At 47.7% G+C, this 17,997-nt stretch overlaps 3 protein-coding genes across 6 annotated transcripts; 2 read left to right on the plus strand and 1 right to left on the minus strand.

Moving 5' to 3' along the window:
• Positions 1-49: 49 nt before the first annotated feature.
• Positions 50-7,068, minus strand: LOC100838247. Of its 3 annotated transcripts, none has more exons than XM_010229671.3 (9): positions 6,675-7,068; positions 5,930-5,991; positions 5,660-5,809; positions 4,819-4,995; positions 3,781-3,996; positions 2,022-3,694; positions 1,834-1,899; positions 1,661-1,730; positions 50-1,571 (listed from the first exon to the last, which is right to left on the minus strand). In XM_010229671.3, exons 1-9 carry the CDS (start codon positions 6,952-6,954, stop codon positions 954-956), a joined length of 3,312 nt encoding a protein of 1,103 aa, XP_010227973.1. In that variant the 5' UTR covers positions 6,955-7,068; the 3' UTR covers positions 50-953. The 3 variants fall into 3 exon arrangements, with proteins under 3 accessions (XP_010227973.1, XP_024313165.1, XP_014752777.1); XM_024457397.1 differs by having other exon boundaries at positions 5,930-5,986; positions 6,675-6,851; XM_014897291.2 differs by lacking the exon at positions 6,675-7,068 and having other exon boundaries at positions 5,899-5,991.
• A 677-nt stretch (positions 7,069-7,745) lies between these two features.
• On the plus strand, positions 7,746-12,676 carry LOC104581331 (glutathione S-transferase T3). Of its 2 annotated transcripts, XM_010229672.3 has the most exons (3): positions 7,746-9,344; positions 9,740-10,802; positions 10,934-12,676. In XM_010229672.3, the coding sequence occupies exon 3, from the start codon at positions 11,463-11,465 to the stop codon at positions 12,510-12,512; it is 1,050 nt and encodes a 349-aa protein (XP_010227974.2). In that variant the 5' UTR covers positions 7,746-9,344; positions 9,740-10,802; positions 10,934-11,462; the 3' UTR covers positions 12,513-12,676. The 2 variants fall into 2 exon arrangements, with proteins under 2 accessions (XP_010227974.2, XP_024316969.1); XM_024461201.1 differs by lacking the exon at positions 7,746-9,344 and having other exon boundaries at positions 9,739-10,802; positions 10,934-11,350.
• Positions 12,677-13,988: 1,312 nt separating this feature from the next.
• LOC100839679 (probable galactinol--sucrose galactosyltransferase 6) lies at positions 13,989-17,189 on the plus strand. Its single transcript, XM_003564191.4, has 4 exons — positions 13,989-14,273; positions 14,402-14,695; positions 14,785-16,531; positions 16,636-17,189. The coding sequence occupies exons 1-4, from the start codon at positions 14,089-14,091 to the stop codon at positions 16,939-16,941; spliced, it is 2,532 nt and encodes an 843-aa protein (XP_003564239.4). The 5' UTR covers positions 13,989-14,088; the 3' UTR covers positions 16,942-17,189.
• The last annotated feature ends 808 nt before the right edge of the window (positions 17,190-17,997 follow it).

Genomic DNA, 17,997 nt, shown 5'->3' on the forward strand with positions numbered 1-17,997 from the left:
TCTGACGGATTTTTTTTTAAGAAAACCACACAACATGGAGTCAAAGCCGTTCAAATCAAGAACAGGGACCAAAAGTATCCAGGTTTTTTAACTGGAGTATATGATTTCGAGTTCGAGGACCATTTCTAAACTTCGATGCCAATTAAAAGACCAAAAAAATATACTTTTGTATCAAGATGAGCAAGTTCTAGCAGTAACTCTGGTCATGTTCCCATCATAACACCACTGCACAGCTCCTCTCTACCCCCAACAAGCTATCCCATGAGCAGCTTTGTTTGCCTCCCTATCGACTTCAACGACGTTGTACTTGGGTCGGTCATGAACGATCACCTGCAGGTCGCGGATGTTTGTGCTGATATGAGAGCGATCTGGTGGTTTCCTCTCCCAGGCTTGAAAAACTGGCAAGCCGTCAGTCTGTATGAGTAGCTTAGCATCAAAATGATCTGTCACCCGCTTGGTTCCTTCTCAAACGGCAATAGCTTCAGCATGATCAGCACCCGGGCAGGTAACGATCACACCCCACACTGTGAGAAGAACGGCACCCTTTGAATCACGCGCTCCCCAGGCAGCAGCGCCAGTGACATGGATGAAACTGGCATCAACAAAATAAAAACGAGGAAGACGGAAAAAACCCTGATTAATTGGCATCCGGCGGTTCCTATCTTTTCTTTGTTGGTGTCTACTGTTGAGGGCTATGGCTTCCTTCGGCAATTAACTTGCCTTCCACATCTGACAGAGGTATAGGAGGCCCAGTTTTGTTGATCAAGTCGCCAATTCTGCATCTTCCGTTTTCAAAAATGATGGCATTCCTCATGTGCCATGCTCTCCACCAAATAATCATCAGTTTTAGGCGCATCTCAGCAAAACAGAGGGAGTAATTTGGTACAGCCAGCCATTTCTCGCTGCATCAAGGTCTCTTACAAGAGCATCTACATGGCGATGAGTTCAAGCAACTATCTCTTACTCTTGAGCAATTCTAGTATCAGTTCTGGTTTCCTGCACATTTGAGTTTCCACCCAGTGCGGCGAGGAAGAACCGGTAGCTTTGCTAAGTCCCTTTGCCTTGCCTGAATACTTCGTGATCTTCAGCCTCTTCCTCCCCAAACCGGCAGAGATCCTGAGCAATTCACCATTCCTCTTGGCGCCGTCAGCTGCGTTTCCTCTATCCGACAACATCGGCGACGCAAACATCCTTGAAGCATTGAGTTCCTCAAGCACAAAGACCCTGTCGGCTTCGATGTTGCGGTTAAGATCCTTATTTGACTTCTCCTGAGACAGCCTGTCCATAGTGGACACTGCACTGCATCCAGCGCTTGCGCTGCCAGATCCTGATTCCCTCTGGATTGCCATGGCTGCAGCTGAAATGGGTTTGTTTGGATGGTTAGCCGCCGCTTGGAGAAGCGGTTGATGCTTCTGAAGAAAGGAGCAGTCACTGATCAGCCCGCTTGTCGTCAGGCACCTGATAATGTTTAGCCAGAGTTTCTCAAGCTGATCAATGGTTTCTCCTCGTTGCATTACACAGTACAATGTGCTAGATAAAGTGAGCCATTCAGTAAATTGATCCCCGATAATCTGCAAGGATGAGGTCATGTTTATAATGCAGTTAGCACTTGGCCCAAAGTATGAAGTCGCCCCTGAGAAAATTGGAAAGAGGCACAAACCTCAAAGAGTAAAAGAATGTCTTTCGCCCATATAAGATGCCCAACGAAAGTAGATAAAGATGAAAAAAACCTGAAGCATAACCAAAGTCAGAGATGTCAACAGAACTAAGAGCAGCTTGCTGCTATTGAAATTAATCCGCAAGATTGTGATATTTGTAAAACCGGTTACTTGCCTGCTTGTGACTTGGTGTTGTGAAGCTGGATTTGCTTTCAAAGCAAGACCTGACAGCCGCATAAACCTGCATGTATGATGAAATGGTTATAGATTACTGAGATAGCTTGAAATCATTGGCACGCTTGCCATGTTTTTATTACAGACAGGATAAACTAGATCTGTTTCCTCCAGAAATGTAATTCACACCTGTTAGCAAGCTTCAAGTAACTCAATAAAAGGTTAGATCTTGTGCCTTCAGCGGACTCCTCACTTGTTACTTTTGACCCTTGGCTAGCATAGTTCAAAATTCGGGCATTCACTAGTAGTTCAATAACTAGTTTAGCAAGAACAGAAAGGATAGTGATGTTTTTAAACTTCTCAGAGCAATACTCCAGATTGGCTTGGACCACAGACATGTTTTCATCAATCATGCTGACTAAATATTCAAACAAGTGCTCTAGGAAAGCCATGTAAGCAGCATCTGAACCATTATTGGGTGTGCACAGGGATCTATAAACCTCAATAACCAGTTCCACCTCTAAGTCTTGTGTCACAGGAAGGCATTCCTCAGAACTGTTTCCAGCATTCCGAAGAGTTGACATCCTACCAGGGGATAGGAGAGCCAAAAAAGGATAACAGAGAAACTGATAGAGTACATCATCGCCACTTGCACCACAACTAAGTTTCAGGTAAAAGATAATTTGCTCATTCAAGCGCTTTGCAACTTTGTTCCACACCATCAACCACTTAATTCTTAGCCGACTATCTACCGGACGCATGATCTGCATATACAGAAAAGCAACAGCAGCACGAAAATTCTCCGAGAAATCTGATGAACTGAAAATTAAAGCCAATTGCTCGGCATGTCCATCTGACAACTCTCCAGTAAACTGAGCTACAATTGACACAGATAGTGCAGTCAAGTAAACTACTGGAGAAACCATCTCCATGTAAGAAAGTGGCCTGACCATTGGATAAAATAACTTTGGGCTGCATTCTGCATATTGCATCTCTTTTATGTGTTCGATGTCTAAGCATAGTTCATACTTTCCAGAAGCCAACAGAGAATGACCCAGTTCGTCTACACAACATTTCACAAACTGAAGACCAAATTGCACTAACACTGCAGAACCGTTACTCTTTTGCTTCCCCAGAAGATCCAGAAACACCTTCTTTACAAACTTGCATACTTTAGTAATGCATATCTTGGCATTGTCATGAGCAACCTTTGATTCACACTCAACTCGGACTCCCTGTAGAAGCAACGTGAAAATTTGTGTAGCAGAGTCCATGATTGTAGCTGTCACTTCCACAGTCATATTCTGCAGTAGTTCTGGATTCACAATTGAGCCAAGGATCTCCAACTGAAAATCAAAGGTAGCAATATCCCATGGTAACCATTCGATGTGATGAACATCCAACAAGGCCTTGAGATGCATACAAGTTTGGGGTAGCAAATTCTGATTGGGTGGAACACACAAATACCCTTGAGGTGAGGACATATGCCTAACTCTTACTGAAATAAAATCATGAAACAGATTGATGCAAAATGACCAGAGTGTCTTGTTCTGGTTATCAAGTCCAATGGAGAAAATTATCTTCAGTACTGGCCCAAAAGCAGCCTCCAGTATGGATAAATGGTTAATCAAATCACCAAGTTTATACAGAAGGTAGTGCCATGTGCTCAAGCAGGAGAAACTTAAAGCAATATTATGACTTCTTGACAGAACTCCACATAGAGGCATCATAATTAACCTTATCCTTTTCAGCCACGAACTTGCATGTGCCCTGGGTTCAATAGGAGAAATTACTGTCCCTTGAACCATATTTTCTGAAGCCTGTGGCACAAAAAATGCATCCACCAAATTTCTCCAGGCAACCTGTTCTGAAAAGATTATCATATTATAGTCAAATAAATTTTTTCGTACTAGAAAGCAGTTGTACTTTAAGAAACAGTTTGACTGACCATTGTGGCAATCTGAACTTGTGGATCGGGATCAGTGAACAATTGCTCAGGAACTTTAAGGATTTTGTTAAGCAGAGATTTAGTGCTCACTACACTTGCGCCAAGTAAGGATATGAACCATCCCCATGACTTCACTGCTTGAATTTTCTTTGAATGGTCATCAAGCATATTAATCATACAAGAGAGTAGATTTTGCTCAAGGTCTGAAGCTACTTCCTGCACAGCATGCAGTAAAACTCGATTGAGAAAATGTTACATAGAGGATAAGAAATTTTATTACACCAGAAAGTTAAATGGTAAACTAAGAGGTTGGTCAATAACACAATGGCAAATCATTTAATGAAACAAATCTAGGAATCACAAAAATGATGTGCGTACATGCTAAATGACACACAAGCATTAATGTAAAAGAGAAGCATGATTGCACCGTGCCATCAATAAGCTAGATGATGTCCCGCACGTTGTTACGGAAATTTTTAGTTAACATATGTGAGTGAAATTGAGTAGCACCGAAAGAGTATCCAAAATTGAAAACATAATGAAATTGTATATTCTTCACTTAGTGGGGATAGCATGTGCAAAAAATATGAGTTTTCCACTAAATAGGTGTGAACAAATTAATGATGTGACATGCGTGCATGTTGAGAGAAATCAAGTAGTGAGGTTCTCCTACTTAGATATAGAAGATTAGCCTAAATTAATCTGTTAGTAACTTTCAATTTGCTTTCTTAAATGGCTTCGATAATCATTGCAGAATAAATAAATTGCAGGCCATTCAAGTGCTACACAGATATGCAAATGCTGGCTTTTATTTTCCCTATGAAGCTTCCAAGGCATATTATTATTCAGTGCCAACTCAGTTTAAAATATTTGCAACAGTTTAAAGGGTAAGTGCTTGGTAGCAATTAGGTTTGTGATACCTCCCGTGTAGTTACCAAGACACAATATTCGTACTGTAGTGTGGCAACAAGAAAAGGCATAGATCACTAACCAGAAGCAGTTATTCCCAAGTCACCATAGGAGTCATTTTTCAATTACCTTACAAAGAAGAGAGTGAGGAGGTAAAACAACAGATGACACTTTAACAAGGCATCTTTCAGCCATGTCCCTTTCCGTCTTATCAGCACTTAAGAGTCTTCGGTATATTGTCGGAACCCATATGCTTGACAGATCCCACATCCCTTTTGGAATTTGACTAGCAAGTTTCATGGTAGCCTTCAGTAAACGCAATATTAGTAATAAAACCACAAAAGGAGCCAGAATCAAGTACATGCTTCATGCTCTGGCCAAAAGTGTCACATGAAAAGGTAAATTCCTCCAACTTGTATGTTTGTATAGTTTGTGTGACATGACATCGGAATAAGCTAATAAGGCATGGAAAAATCTAACGAGATAATCTGTAAGTCCTCTGTTTTTCCTCTAATGAAAGTGGGAGACGAAAGAGTAATAAACTCTAATAATGATGGAGATCTTTAGTAATCAAAATGTTTCTTACACAATAGTGTTGCCACTGCAATTATAAGTAAATAAATACACCTGAAATTTCACTAGAGAGAGAGCATCTATTAATTAGTAGCTTAGCACTAGAAGTCTTAACTCTTGTGTCCATGAGGGAAAGTTTATACAAATGCTACAAACTTACAATTTATATGCCTTTTCAAGAGGTTGAGGTAAACTTCTACCAATTGGAAAGATGTCAACTATTTGGCATTAACACTACATTATGCTGCAAACAAATCATCCACGTGACTTGTTATGTTGCTATAGTATGCTATATTTTTCCTTGAACAACTTTGATAGTACAACAATCATACTCCAGGATTGATTGCTGCATTCACTAAACAAAGATAGACGATGCAACTTAAGTGGGCTGACTAACCTGAGCAGCCTCGAATGTCGTGGACAAAGAACCAAATGGATTGTCAATGGCATAAACAATAGCAGTCAGCAAGGGAGTTGCTCTATCCTCTATAATCAAAGGATCCAATTGTTGAATAGAAATGCACCAGACCCCAAGATTACAGATAGCCTGTAATAACAAATTCAGAAGAGAAATAGGAACCAAATTACCGACAGAACATACAAATTCTCCACACTAACAGTGAACAATAAAAACACCTGAAACAGAATAAGGATGAGCACAAGCAACCTTCATCCTAGTAGTCATGATCAGCTGAACCAAAGTAGTCAATACCAACTGAGCCATCTGTCCTGCAGGATAAGAACGACATTATAAATGTTCCTTCAAACCAAAAAAAAATTCAATATATTTCTTTTCTAGAAAACACAAAAGGGCGTTGATAGAAAGAAGGTTATGTACAAGGCCACAGAAGGGTCTGCAACCAAAGTAACAAGGAACAACGAGACTCCCTAAGCGCTAGGCACCGCTGGAAATAGTGCCGCGAGATCTCCTGCCCCCGTCAACGACCGCACTTCGGTTCGAATTGTGTCGAGCAGGACGGTGGTGTTGGGCTGCACGTTATCAAAGACGGCGGTGTTGCGGTGCCAAACGGTTTCAAGATTCAAGGGAGTGTGAGAAACCAAGGGCACTGAATAGGTTCAGAGGACAATGTACAGGTGGTAGGGGTGGAGATAAATAGTGATTTAAAAAAAAAGGAAGACAGCAAGGCTCTTTAATGGTAGACAGGCATGAACCATGAAAATACAAGTTTATCAGCTTTAACTTCTGACGAATGTACTCAGAATACCTAACAGGCTAACAGGGAATGGAAATTGCCAATTCTTGTAATAAGGCCAATCTATCAACCTGATAATGCACCAGGGCGCCTAAAATCCACCTTGATTTCTTCACCAACCCTAACTCGGCACATTTAACGAAACCGCACATTTAACTGTCGAGACGCGGTTTTATCAGGAAGCAGTACTACCGTTACCTGGGATCGTGGAAACGAGGACGGGGTGGTAGAGCGCGAAGCCAAGGCACTTGAGGGCGGAGGCAGCGACGGCCTCGTCATGGTCAGCGGCGTCGCGGAGGAGGAGCGGGAGGAGTGCGGAGGGTGAGGCCGCGGCGAGGTCGGCGGCGGCGGAGGGGTCGTCGGCGCACGCGCGCTGCAGGTGGAGGAGGCGCGCGTACGCGGTGGCGCGGTCGGGCTCGGCCGCGATCTCCGCCACCTGCCGCTCCACGGACGGCGGAGGCGGAACCGGCGGCGGCATGGGGATGGCGGCGGAGACGCGAAGCCTGACGACTAGGGTTTCTCCTTTTTTGGCGCGAAAGCGGAATCTACGGCTTTGCGCGCGCAAGAGAGATTTTGGGGGAGAGAGAGATCCGAACGCGACTACCCAGGATTACGCCAGGGCAGCAGCGGAAGCGGATTTTTAGTTTTTTGCTACTCCATACCATTTTGTCGTGACCGAAAAAAATTGAATTCTTTCTTTGTCAAGGAAAAAAAATATGATGCCATTTCCCCCCGCTGCATCGATCATCTCCATCGATGAATCCTAAATTGCATGATTTGTCTCAGATAGAGCTGGCATAGCGGAAGTCGCCATCGGAGAGAGCTACCGGTAACGGCATGCAAGCTCTCTCTTCAGCATATGCCGTCTTCCCAGTTCCTACAGGGGCAGCTGCACGCATACGTAGAATCCAACTTGAGGTGACAGAGAGAGATCTCGGGCCACACGTCTGCCTATCTAATTATCTATTCTGGAATCTGGACCGATTAGTTCGAGGCTACCAGGTCAGCAGCGGTGATCATGTTTTCCCGGCCGTAACGTGTGCGGAAACAAACCGCAGGGTCGCGATCAAAGGTGGTCTCGTTCGTTAGTTTGTTGCTTCTGATCGAGTTCTCTGATGGGGACAAATCCCTTTGTTTTTGTTCAGGAACTTTTGGCTCCCGCCGGGCGTAGATTTTTTTAGTGCTAGTTGTTTATTACTGCGCGATGGGATCACGGGAATAATACCGTACGCGTAGCTTTCGGGCAGGCCTGAGCACACCCGCGTGTGCTGCTATGTGTCGAGTCCATGACGCGTATTGCACTCGGCAAAGCCAAAATGTCAAAATACATCTCTCCCTTTTTGCCATTTTTTAAATCGAGACAAGAGGAAGAGTGCTTTGTTGTCCTGTCTTTTCTCCTCGAGGGAACTAGCAAGCCTGGCGGTCGTCATCGTCGTCGTGCTGGCGAGATTGGCGCGACAACTCATGCCAACGCGACGACCCGATCGGGCGTGTGGAATGAACTCACGGCCGGAGTTTGACCGTCGGCGTGGATCCGCCGTGGCAGCTTCGCCCTCCAGGAGATAATAACTTCCTTGGCCGTGCGCGTGATTGGTCTGTTGATGACCAGCGGATGGGGATGACAGCATGGCACGGCGCCAATTCCTTTATCGATCGGCAGTTCGGCACCAGATCGGTCGCACAGGCAGGCGAAATGTGTTCCTGTCACATGATGACCAACGATGGACCATGAGCGGGTGGGGACGACAACGTGGCACGCCAGTCCTTTTATCCGAACCGGATTTCTCCGCCGAGATGTACGTTCATATATATATCACTCGGTTTTTTGTTTCGGGGAATATACATCACTCGTTGAAGATATGCCTCTCCGCTGCATCGATCGGAATTGTTTGCGCGGACGGCGGATCCATGTAAATAGATGCTTACTCGAAATCATGCAATTTGTCTCCACCACGAGACGAAGTTTGTACGCGTGTCTAGTTTTATGCAATGTTAGGCTTGCTTACGATGTTCCATCACGCTTGAGTTGAGTTGGTGCTCTCTCTACGAGACCAATATAGAGGAACACGTGAACCAAAAATTATTCTCTCAACCCGATTGGAGGGAGTAGCTTCGACCCAACCCTATCGAGGTCTCTTAGGGCATCTCCAACAATACAGCTCAGCAGGTATTATAGCATGACACATCAGCAAATGAGTTATGTGGCAAGGGAAAACAAACGAAAGCAGATGAACCGGTTACTTCTGCCAGAAACGGTACAAGCACACATACCAAGGCTCTAGTACCGATCTAAACAATCGTTGGAGGCCTGCTCGTTACTTCAGATGGGACCCACCAAAACAGCCGGATCTTTTTGCGCATGGTCTTCTCCACGGTCTCATCCTCTCCCCATTTCCCTCCACAGACCAAAAATTCCGCTTCCTTCCCGCAAATTCTTCCCGCGATTTTCTCCCACCGTCTTCGACCTTCCTGACGAACTGCCGCCGGAGTCGATTCCTAGCCGGCCGCCATCACCATGGCTCGCGGCAAGAGCAGTCATGAGGGGACGAGGAAGCAGCACGGGCGATGCTCCGCGCAGCCCTCCGGCTCCGCTAGGCCACCTCCTACGCAACCATCCACCGGCTGCGCCGCCCCACCTCCTCCTCTTCAGTTCACCGGCTGCGCCCCACCGCGTCCTCCGCTGCAGTTCACCGGGGCCGTCGCGCCGCCTTCGCTGCAGCACCTTGGGGCCGTCGCGCCGCAGTACACCCCCGCGCCGTCCCCTTCTCCGCAGTACACCGCCGCGCCGAATCCTCCTCCGCAAGTCACCACTGGAGCATTTGGCTCTGCCGATTGGTCTTCTGCACACAGCGACTTGTCTCCATAGGGGTAAGGTTTGGGGAAAAAAAATCCCTGTTGTGTTGAATACCTGAATCTAATTGCTCAAATGTTCTTTGATACTCCAACTTAAGATGTACTTGTTTAGGTGTTGATGCTGGATCATAGACTGAAAATGGCTTCTTTTTTCTGCTATATACACACTATAATCCTGGCTTGTGTTGTTGGATGTTGTTATCCTAAAAAAAAACTGTAGTTTGATTTATGCTAAGCTAGAATTCAACCTCAGATTTATTCTTAGTATAAGTATGCTCTACTGGATTCAGGCTATTATCATTTTTTGTTGTTACATGCACTTGTCCTCTTAGCTTTTGATTTGTCTTGTGCTGGGAGGGCTTGTGTGAATTCTCTAGCGCCTAATGTTTTCTTGTTTTTCTTTCTCTAAGGGAATGGATCCTCGTTCGCCCAGTGGTTTCTTAAATTATCTGCATAGTCAGCAATATTCGCAGTTGGCCCAACAGTTTCTTCCAAAAAAAATTCATTTTGTTGGAATTCCTGGACACCATGCTCCATTCACGCCACCAGCTTTCCAAGGGAGTCAGTCAATGACAGGGCCAGATTCAGGCACTCCAAGTTCTGTTCCGCACAAGCAAACCAAAGAACATATCAACCTTGATGCTGATGACAATGGTGAAGTTGCACGCACTGATAAGCGTTTAGCATGGACTCATCAAGAGCATGTCAGACTTGTCAATGCTTGGATATTGAACTCAAATGATCCAATCAATGGAAATTCCAAGAAAAATGATCATTACTGGTCACAGGTTGCCGATGTCTACAATAGAAACACTCCAAGTAATCGCAGAAGAGAAGCAAGCCAACTCAAGGTTTGTTGGCACCGAGTTAGCACAAAAATTAACAACTTTCATGGCTGTTATGAGTCTGTGAGGAGTGTATATGTGAGTGGCAGGTCTGATCCGGAAGTGATAGCTGATGCACTTCTGAAGTATGAGGCGGATTATGGAGAACCTTTCAAATTATGTCATTGGTGGGAGGTTCTTAAAAATGAACCAAAGTGGCTAACATATTGTGAGAGGCTGAAAAAAGATAAAAATTCGAGCCCGCCTTCAATTGTTATAGATGTTGTTCAAGATATCCCGCGTCCAGAAGGTAGCAAAGCAGCCAAGGCCAACCGCAACGGAAAGCGCAAAATGCCAGAGATGGCAGATGAGATGCGAGATGAATTGGACAAGTTTATAGCAGCTCAAACCGCAGCAAGAGAAGATCATGAAGGGATGAAAGAGTTTCAGCTCCGTATATCATCTGAGAAGCTTGAAGCGGCAAAGCTTGCACAACAGGCTGAAAAGGACAAGAAGGAGCGCAAGATACTTGATACGTACAAAGAGCTCATGATGGCTGACACAAGTGGGCTGGATGAAGATGAAAAGACTGAGCGCAAGAAGGCATTGAAGTTTATGAGTTTGCAGCTTTTCGGTGGAGAAAATTGAGGTATGATGTATCTTTCTTCCAATTTAAAGTTATAAGCTTGATGCCTGGAATCAATCAAATTATGCCTGGATCTTCCTTTCCTTTCCATTTTATTTCCTTGCCAAATTTATCTCAATTTCATACCATGGCAGGATGGCGGATGGAAATTTATGTCAGGCTAGCATCCATGGACCATGGGGAGAGTACATTTTGTAAGCTGAAGATATTTTGCTGTTGTTAGAGAACTCATGATGAGGTTATATTTTGCACATAGAAGTTATTTTGCTGTTGTTGGAGATTAAGTGTTTCCAATGTTCTGAAGTATGTGGGTGTACATTCATGGATGGATTATCTTCTGTGACTAAAGTATGTAGCTGTTTTGATGTGTGATTTGTAGCACCAATTTTGTGCTTACATGATTGCTAGATTACATGCTGCTTCTGTATTCGAATGGTTGACTAGCCATTTCCCAACACACAGTGACTAGTCTTTTCCCAACACATGCATGAATTCTGGACTTAGTTTTCCCAACACATGCATTCCCAACTCACGCATGAATTCTGGCCATAGTTTTCCTAACACATGTGTTCCCAGCCCATTCATACCCTCCTATATATTGAGATCATCTGTACTGTAGTTTTACCCATTGACAACTAGAATCCCTTGTTGTTGCTCCACACAATGTCAGACTCGTCTCCTCCCTCGGACGATGTCGATGAAACCAACACAATAGACCCAACTGAACTATATACCATGGATGATTTCATTGCGGAGCAAAATATCTTTGATGGTTTTGCTGGGCAAATCGCTGCCAAGTTCAAGGCCACCATGAAAGCTAGGACGTCTAGTCGCCGAAGTGCTCCAAGGAGGTATATCGATAGGCCTCGTGAAGAATGCCATCAACGTCTCGTCGCTGACTACTTCTGCGACAACCCACTCTACAACGACAAGCAGTTTAGAAGAAGATTTCGGATGACACGCCCTCTCTTTCTGCGTATCGTGAGTGCCCTAAGCGAGTGGTCTCCATACTTCACTCAAAGGAGCGACTGCACTAATCGCGAAGGGCTCTCACCATTGCAGAAGTGTACGGCTGCCATTCGCATGTTGGCTTATGGCAGTCCGGCGGACCAACTGGACGAATACCTAAAGATTGGCGAAAGTACCTCAACTGATTGCTTAAATGAGTTTACACAAGGTGTGATTGATATGTTTAGTGAGGAGTATATGCGACGTCCCAGGGCTGAAGATCTTAAGCGTTTGCTACAAGTTGGTGAGAGTCGTGGTTTCCCTGGCATGTTAGGAAGTATCGACTGCATGCATTGGCGCTGGGAAAAATGTCCCGTTGCATGGAATGGCCAATTTACTCGTGGTGATCATGGTGGCCTGACAGTTATTTTAGAGGCAGTTGCTGCACAAAATCTTTGGTTCTGGCATGCCTTCTTTCGTGTTGCTGGTTCAAGTAATGATATCAATGTGCTTAATCGGTCACCTTTGTTCGTCGAGGAGTTGAGAGGACATGCTCCCCGAGTGCAGTACCATGTCAACAGGAACGAGTACAATACAGGCTACTACCTCGTTGATGGGATTTACCCGGAGTGGGCTGTATTTGTGAAGACAATCCGTCTCCCACAGACGGAAAAGGATAAGATGTTTGCACGGCACCAAGAAGGAGCAAGGAAGGACGTCGAGAGGGCATTTACTGCCTTGCAACATCGATTTTCTATTGTGTGACGCCCAGCCCGCCAGTGGGAACGAGCAACTCTTGCACGAATCATGCGAGCTTGTGTCATTCTCCACGATATGGTAATTGAAGACGAGGGTGACATGTTCAACGCTCCTTTGAACTCGGATGAGATGGACAGTACATCGGTTGTTTTCCCACCTGAAGTCACCATTGGCGTCACCCCTGCATTTTTCGATGTCCTTAGAAGAAATGCCACCACCCGAGCTCGGTCGACGCACATCCAACTCAAAAAAGATTTAGTGGAGAATATCTGGCAAAAGTTTAGGCGTGGGTAGAATAATTTGGCTTTGAATAATTATGTATTTTTTTCTTGAGTATGCTACTATGGAATCCTCAAATAATTGTGTGATCCGCATGATAAATAAATTGTTTATTGTCTATTCTGTTTGTGTATGTGTGTGCTCAATTTTTTTTGCTAGATTATCATAGGACTAGTTCTCATTTCAATATGCACGTACAATAGGTATACATATAGACTACAAAAATAGATTTCATTTTAGATCCTTACAAGAAAGCCACACATGCATCATTTAAATATTGTTTCAGATTTTAGTAACAAGCCATAGTAACCTACTGTTGGAGAAGTTGTTACTTCCCACAAACCTACTCTCTCTCTCCCCACCTAGTACCAGTTTTAGTACCTTTCCATTGAGGATGCCCTTAGCCGCCCACGCCATCGCTCATTCTTACATGACATATAGTTAACAGGATTTTTTAAATAAAATCAACTAGGTCACTTACACAGAAATAACACGAAACATCTTTCACAAATTTATAAACAGCAATTATTTTTAGATACAATGATTTTTTTTGAAAATATTTTATCTTAACATGTAAAACCATCCTTTTCAAAAAAACAGCTAAAACAATTATTTTTAGATACAAAGGGTTTTTCCTTTTTAATTTATTTTTGCACTACATTTTATGTGAAAAAATTTCATCCACTCTAAGAGCATCTTCAACAATGATACTACACGGATACCAAAAAAATAATGACCAATGTAGAAGAGAGATGAGTATCACAAATAAGTAGTGATTACTTGTATAAGTACCACTACTACATGGGTACCAAGAAATAAAAGAGAATACCATATGAATCCATCAAGAAAGAAAAATGATTAAAAAAAAGAAAGAAACATATAAAAAAAGAAGAGAAAAAAAAATTAGTATCAACTACCGTTGGAGATGTCCTAATTTTTTTTCTCTGAATATTTCGTTTCTACTATACACAATGAGCTGAATCATATAGAATTCAAATCTTGTGTTTTACATTTTGAGAGGATCCTGCGAATAAAAAATGCGCTCGTAAATTTACGCAGCATGAGAGAGGCCTTAAAACGCTTTGGAAAAATGAAACGTAGTGTAGTACGGAGTAGTTTGTCTTCGACAAATGCCCCCAGTCGCTCGAAAAAAACAAGTGCTCAACCAGGTGGCACCAACGAGTAGGTCGGGAACTTAATCACGTATTCACATGCACACTGTCAAGTCACCAACCCACTCACCCAACTCCAAACCCGGATCTCCCATCCACGACACAACAGATTAACACACAGCCGGCCGCCAATGTCCGTGATGGCGCGCAGCCTGACCTCCCGCTGCAGCAGCAGCAGGGCCGCCGCGTCCGCGTCCTCTTCTTCCTCCCAGATCCCGCGTATATATACCCGCCCTCTTTCCCGCCCATCGCTCCTCGTATCCGCATCAGTCCCCCCGTCGCCTCTTCGCCTCCTGATCCCCAATCTTCCTCCTCGGTCCGTACCCTTCAATCCGACTAATCACCCTCCCGTGTTCCTGTTCTTGCCGCCGTCGTTGATGTTGCTTCAGTCTCGAATACTCTTGTTGTTAACTTGTTGTTACGTGCTGTAATAACGACGTGCAGGTGCGGGAGCAGGCGTTCGTTCACGACTCTTGCGGCGGCCAAGGGGTCGTCGTCTCTGCAGCCGTTGAGCAGGCCCCGGAGCAAGAGAGAGGGGGAAGAGGAGATGACGATCGAGTCCTCCGTGAAGCTCGATGGCGGGGTGCTGTCGGTCAACGGGCGCACGGTGCTGTCCGGCGTCCCCGACGCGGTGGCGGCGTCGTCCGCGGCGGCGAGGGGCCCCGTCGACGGCGTCTTCCTCGGCACCCACTTCGCCGGGCCGGCATCCCGCCACGTCGTCTCCCTCGGCGCCATGAGGTCCGCGCCCGATTGAATCTTTGGGTTTCGATTGGTTCGTGTCGATTGATCGGCATTGACTTGATTTTCGGATTGGGCGGGGGATGCAGGGGCGTGCGGTTCATGGCGTGCTTCCGGTTCAAGATGTGGTGGATGGCGCAGAGGATGGGGAGCAAAGGCGGGGACGTCCCCCACGAGACGCAGTTCCTGCTGGTGGAGTCCAAGGCCGCCGCCGGCGACGACGAAGACGAAGCGTCGTACGTCGTGTTCCTCCCGCTCGTGGAGGGCGCGTTCAGGGCCAGCCTCCAGGGCGGCGTGGGCGACGAGCTCGAGCTCTGCGTCGAGAGCGGCGACGCCGGAACGCGGTCCGCGTCCTTCGAGAGAGCGCTCTTCGTGGGAGCCGCCAAGTCCGACCCGTTCGCGGCCATCGCCGGCGCCGTGGCCGCCGCCAGGTCCCGCCTCGGGACCTTCCGCACGCGCGCCGAGAAGAAGATCCCCGCCATCGTCGACTACTTCGGTTGGTGCACCTGGGACGCGTTTTACCAGGAGGTGACCCAGGAGGGCGTCGAGGCCGGGCTCCGGAGCCTCGCCGCGGGCGGCGCCCCGCCCAAGTTCGTCATCATCGACGACGGCTGGCAGTCCGTGGCCACCGACGACGCCAAGGGCACGCTGGCCCGGCTCACCGGCATCAAGGAGAACGGTAAGTTCCAGAGCGGCGTCCATGGCGGCGGGATCGAGACGGTTGTCCGCGCGGCCAAGGAGAAGCACGGGCTCAAGTACGTGTACGTGTGGCACGCCATCACCGGCTACTGGGGCGGCGTGCGGCCCGGCGTCCCCGCCATGGATGCCTACCGGTCCACGATGCAGTTCCCGGAGATCTCCCCTGGCGTGGCGGAGAACGAGCCCGGGATGAAGACGGACGTGCTGACGCTGCAGGGCCTCGGCCTCGTGCACCCGGACGCCGTGCACCGGTTCTACGACGAGCTCCACGCGTACCTCGCCGCCGCCGGCGTCGACGGCGTCAAGGTCGACGTGCAGTCCGTCCTCGAGACCCTCGGCGCCGGCCACGGCGGCCGCGCCCGGCTCACGTCCAAGTACCACCGCGCCCTCGACGCCTCCGTGGCCAAGCACTTCCCCGGCAACGGCATCATCGCCTGCATGAGCCACAACACCGACTCCCTCTACTGCGCGAAGCAGACGGCGTTGGTGAGGGCGTCGGACGACTTCTTCCCGAGGGAGGCCGAATCGCACACGATCCACGTGGCGGCGGTGGCGTACAACAGCGTGTTCCTGGGGGAGTTCATGCTGCCGGACTGGGACATGTTCCACTCGCTGCACGCCGCCGGGGAGTACCACGGCTCGGCGCGCGCCATCAGCGGCGGGCCCGTCTACGTCAGCGACGCGCCGGGGAAGCACGACTTCGCGCTGCTGAGGAAGATGGTGCTCCCCGACGGCACCGTGCTCCGGGCGCGGCTGCCGGGCCGGCCCACCAGGGACTGCCTCTTCGCCGACCCGGCCCGCGACGGGGTCTCCCTGCTCAAGATCTGGAACGTGAACCGCTTCACCGGCGTCCTCGGGGTGTACAACTGCCAGGGCGCCGCTTGGAGCTCCGCGGAGAAGAAGAACGTCTTCCACGATGAGACAGGCGGCGAGGGGGCGGCGCCGCTGACCTGCGGCGTCAGGGGGCGGGACGTGCACCTCATCTCCGAGGCGGCGACCGACGGCGAGTGGAACGGCGACTGCGCCGTGTACCGCCACGGCGAAGGCGGCGAGCTCGTCGTCCTCCCCGACGGCGCCGCACTGCCAGTTTCCCTCAGGGTCCTCGAGCACGCCGTGCTCACCGTGTCGCCCATCAAGGTCAGGCAGTCCCTCCCCGCCATGCCCACCACCTGTTCGATCCTATGCTTATCTGCTATGTGTCTATGAGCTGCTAATCGAATGGTCTTTGGCAACTACTGCAGGATCTGGCGGCCGGGGTGAGGTTCGCGCCGGTAGGCCTCGTCGACATGTTCAACGGCGGCGCGGCAGTGGAAGGGCTCAGCTACCACATCCTCCCCGGCGGCGACGGCGACGAGGCGGTCGGGCTGGTGCGCATGGAGGTGCGAGGCTGCGGGAGGCTGGGCGCCTACTCGTCGGTCCGGCCGAGGAAATGCACGCTGGGCTCAGCTCCGGTGGAATTCTCCTATGACTCCTCCTCCGGCCTCGTGATCCTCGATCTGGAGTCCATGCCCGCGGAAAGGGTCCACGAGATCGCCGCTGAGCTCTAGGATTATCATTAGGCTATCAAAGAAGTACTTTAGCACCTCCCGGTTCGATCGATGCACACGCCGTAGCAGCATATAAATAGAACATCATATAGATCATAATGTACTCCCGTTTTATTGTATCCACTGTGACGAGACTGCCATTAGCACGATGATGATACTCTCTCCGTTTCAAAATACTTATCGTGGTTTTAGTGCAAGTATTATATAGGGGATGGGGATCAAGAAGAATATTATGATTTGGGTTTTAACAGTGCACACCGTCTGATTCTTGATTCAATTGAATTGGAGGAAGCAATTGAAAATATACGAAGAGATCAATGATCCCGATTGAATTGAATTGAAGTGCACACCAACACCATACAACATCTCTCCGTTTCAAAATACTAGCAGCTGCTAGTCGTCTGAACTGAAGAAGTGGCCGTGCGTGCGTGCACCTGATTGATTCTCTGACGAAGTGTCACGATTTTTGTTGGTTCGTCTCTGAACAATTCGGTACGGGGCACATGGTGTGGGTGGCAGCCATCCGATCCAGATCTGAAGCATGCATGCGCCTAGGCTGCAGCAAAGATGGTTGCTGTCAGTCTCTCACTTTGGCCCAATGGACCAACAGGGTTGGTATGAGCGTGAAATTCAGAGACGGCGGTTATTTAGGATGGGACGATGGGTCTGGTGAAAATTTGATCGGGAGGGCGTTGTGAACCGTGATGTGCTTCTCCGTTGAATGGCGGGCGCCGTACGGGCCATCTGATGGGCCCTCTGGAGGATTTTTGTTGTGTTGCTTTTCAGGACCTCTGTGGGAGGACTTGGTAACGCGCTGCCCGTCAGTACCAGCTTGGGCTAGCCCAACAGATTTTGGCCCACATGCTTCTCGTGTTTCCCAACATTTAGGTCAATACCAAGTATGCTCGCAAAATTATTCAAAAAATTAAAGTAAAATAAAAAATATCTCTCAGATTACGCCTGGTGAAATGTGTTCCGTGGAACTTATTTTTACATACCGTGAAAAATATCTAAGAAATCAGGAAACTTCTGGTTTTATTTTTTAGAGACAATCGC

This window comes from Brachypodium distachyon, chromosome 1 (genome assembly GCF_000005505.3).
Source record: "Brachypodium distachyon strain Bd21 chromosome 1, Brachypodium_distachyon_v3.0, whole genome shotgun sequence".
Taxonomy (NCBI): Eukaryota; Viridiplantae; Streptophyta; class Magnoliopsida; order Poales; family Poaceae; genus Brachypodium; species Brachypodium distachyon.

Excerpts from the sequence above, each read along its gene's own strand:
- LOC100838247 (XM_010229671.3), bottom strand. The coding sequence starts at position 6,954 with ATGCCGCCGCCGGTTCCGCCTCCGCCGTCCGTGGAGCGGCAGGTGGCG. Across the intron at positions 1,900-2,021 it reads TACTTGAAGCTTGCTAACAG|GTTTATGCGGCTGTCAGGTC; the intron begins GTGTGAATTACA and ends TCATACATGCAG. Across the intron at positions 1,572-1,660 it reads ACATTCTTTTACTCTTTGAG|ATTATCGGGGATCAATTTAC; the intron begins GTTTGTGCCTCT and ends TCATCCTTGCAG.
- LOC104581331 (XM_024461201.1), top strand. The coding sequence starts at position 9,743 with ATGGATCCTCGTTCGCCCAGTGGTTTCTTAAATTATCTGCATAGTCAG.
- LOC100839679 (XM_003564191.4), top strand. The coding sequence starts at position 14,089 with ATGTCCGTGATGGCGCGCAGCCTGACCTCCCGCTGCAGCAGCAGCAGG. Across the intron at positions 14,274-14,401 it reads ATCCCCAATCTTCCTCCTCG|GTGCGGGAGCAGGCGTTCGT; the intron begins GTCCGTACCCTT and ends AACGACGTGCAG. Across the intron at positions 14,696-14,784 it reads GTCTCCCTCGGCGCCATGAG|GGGCGTGCGGTTCATGGCGT; the intron begins GTCCGCGCCCGA and ends CGGGGGATGCAG.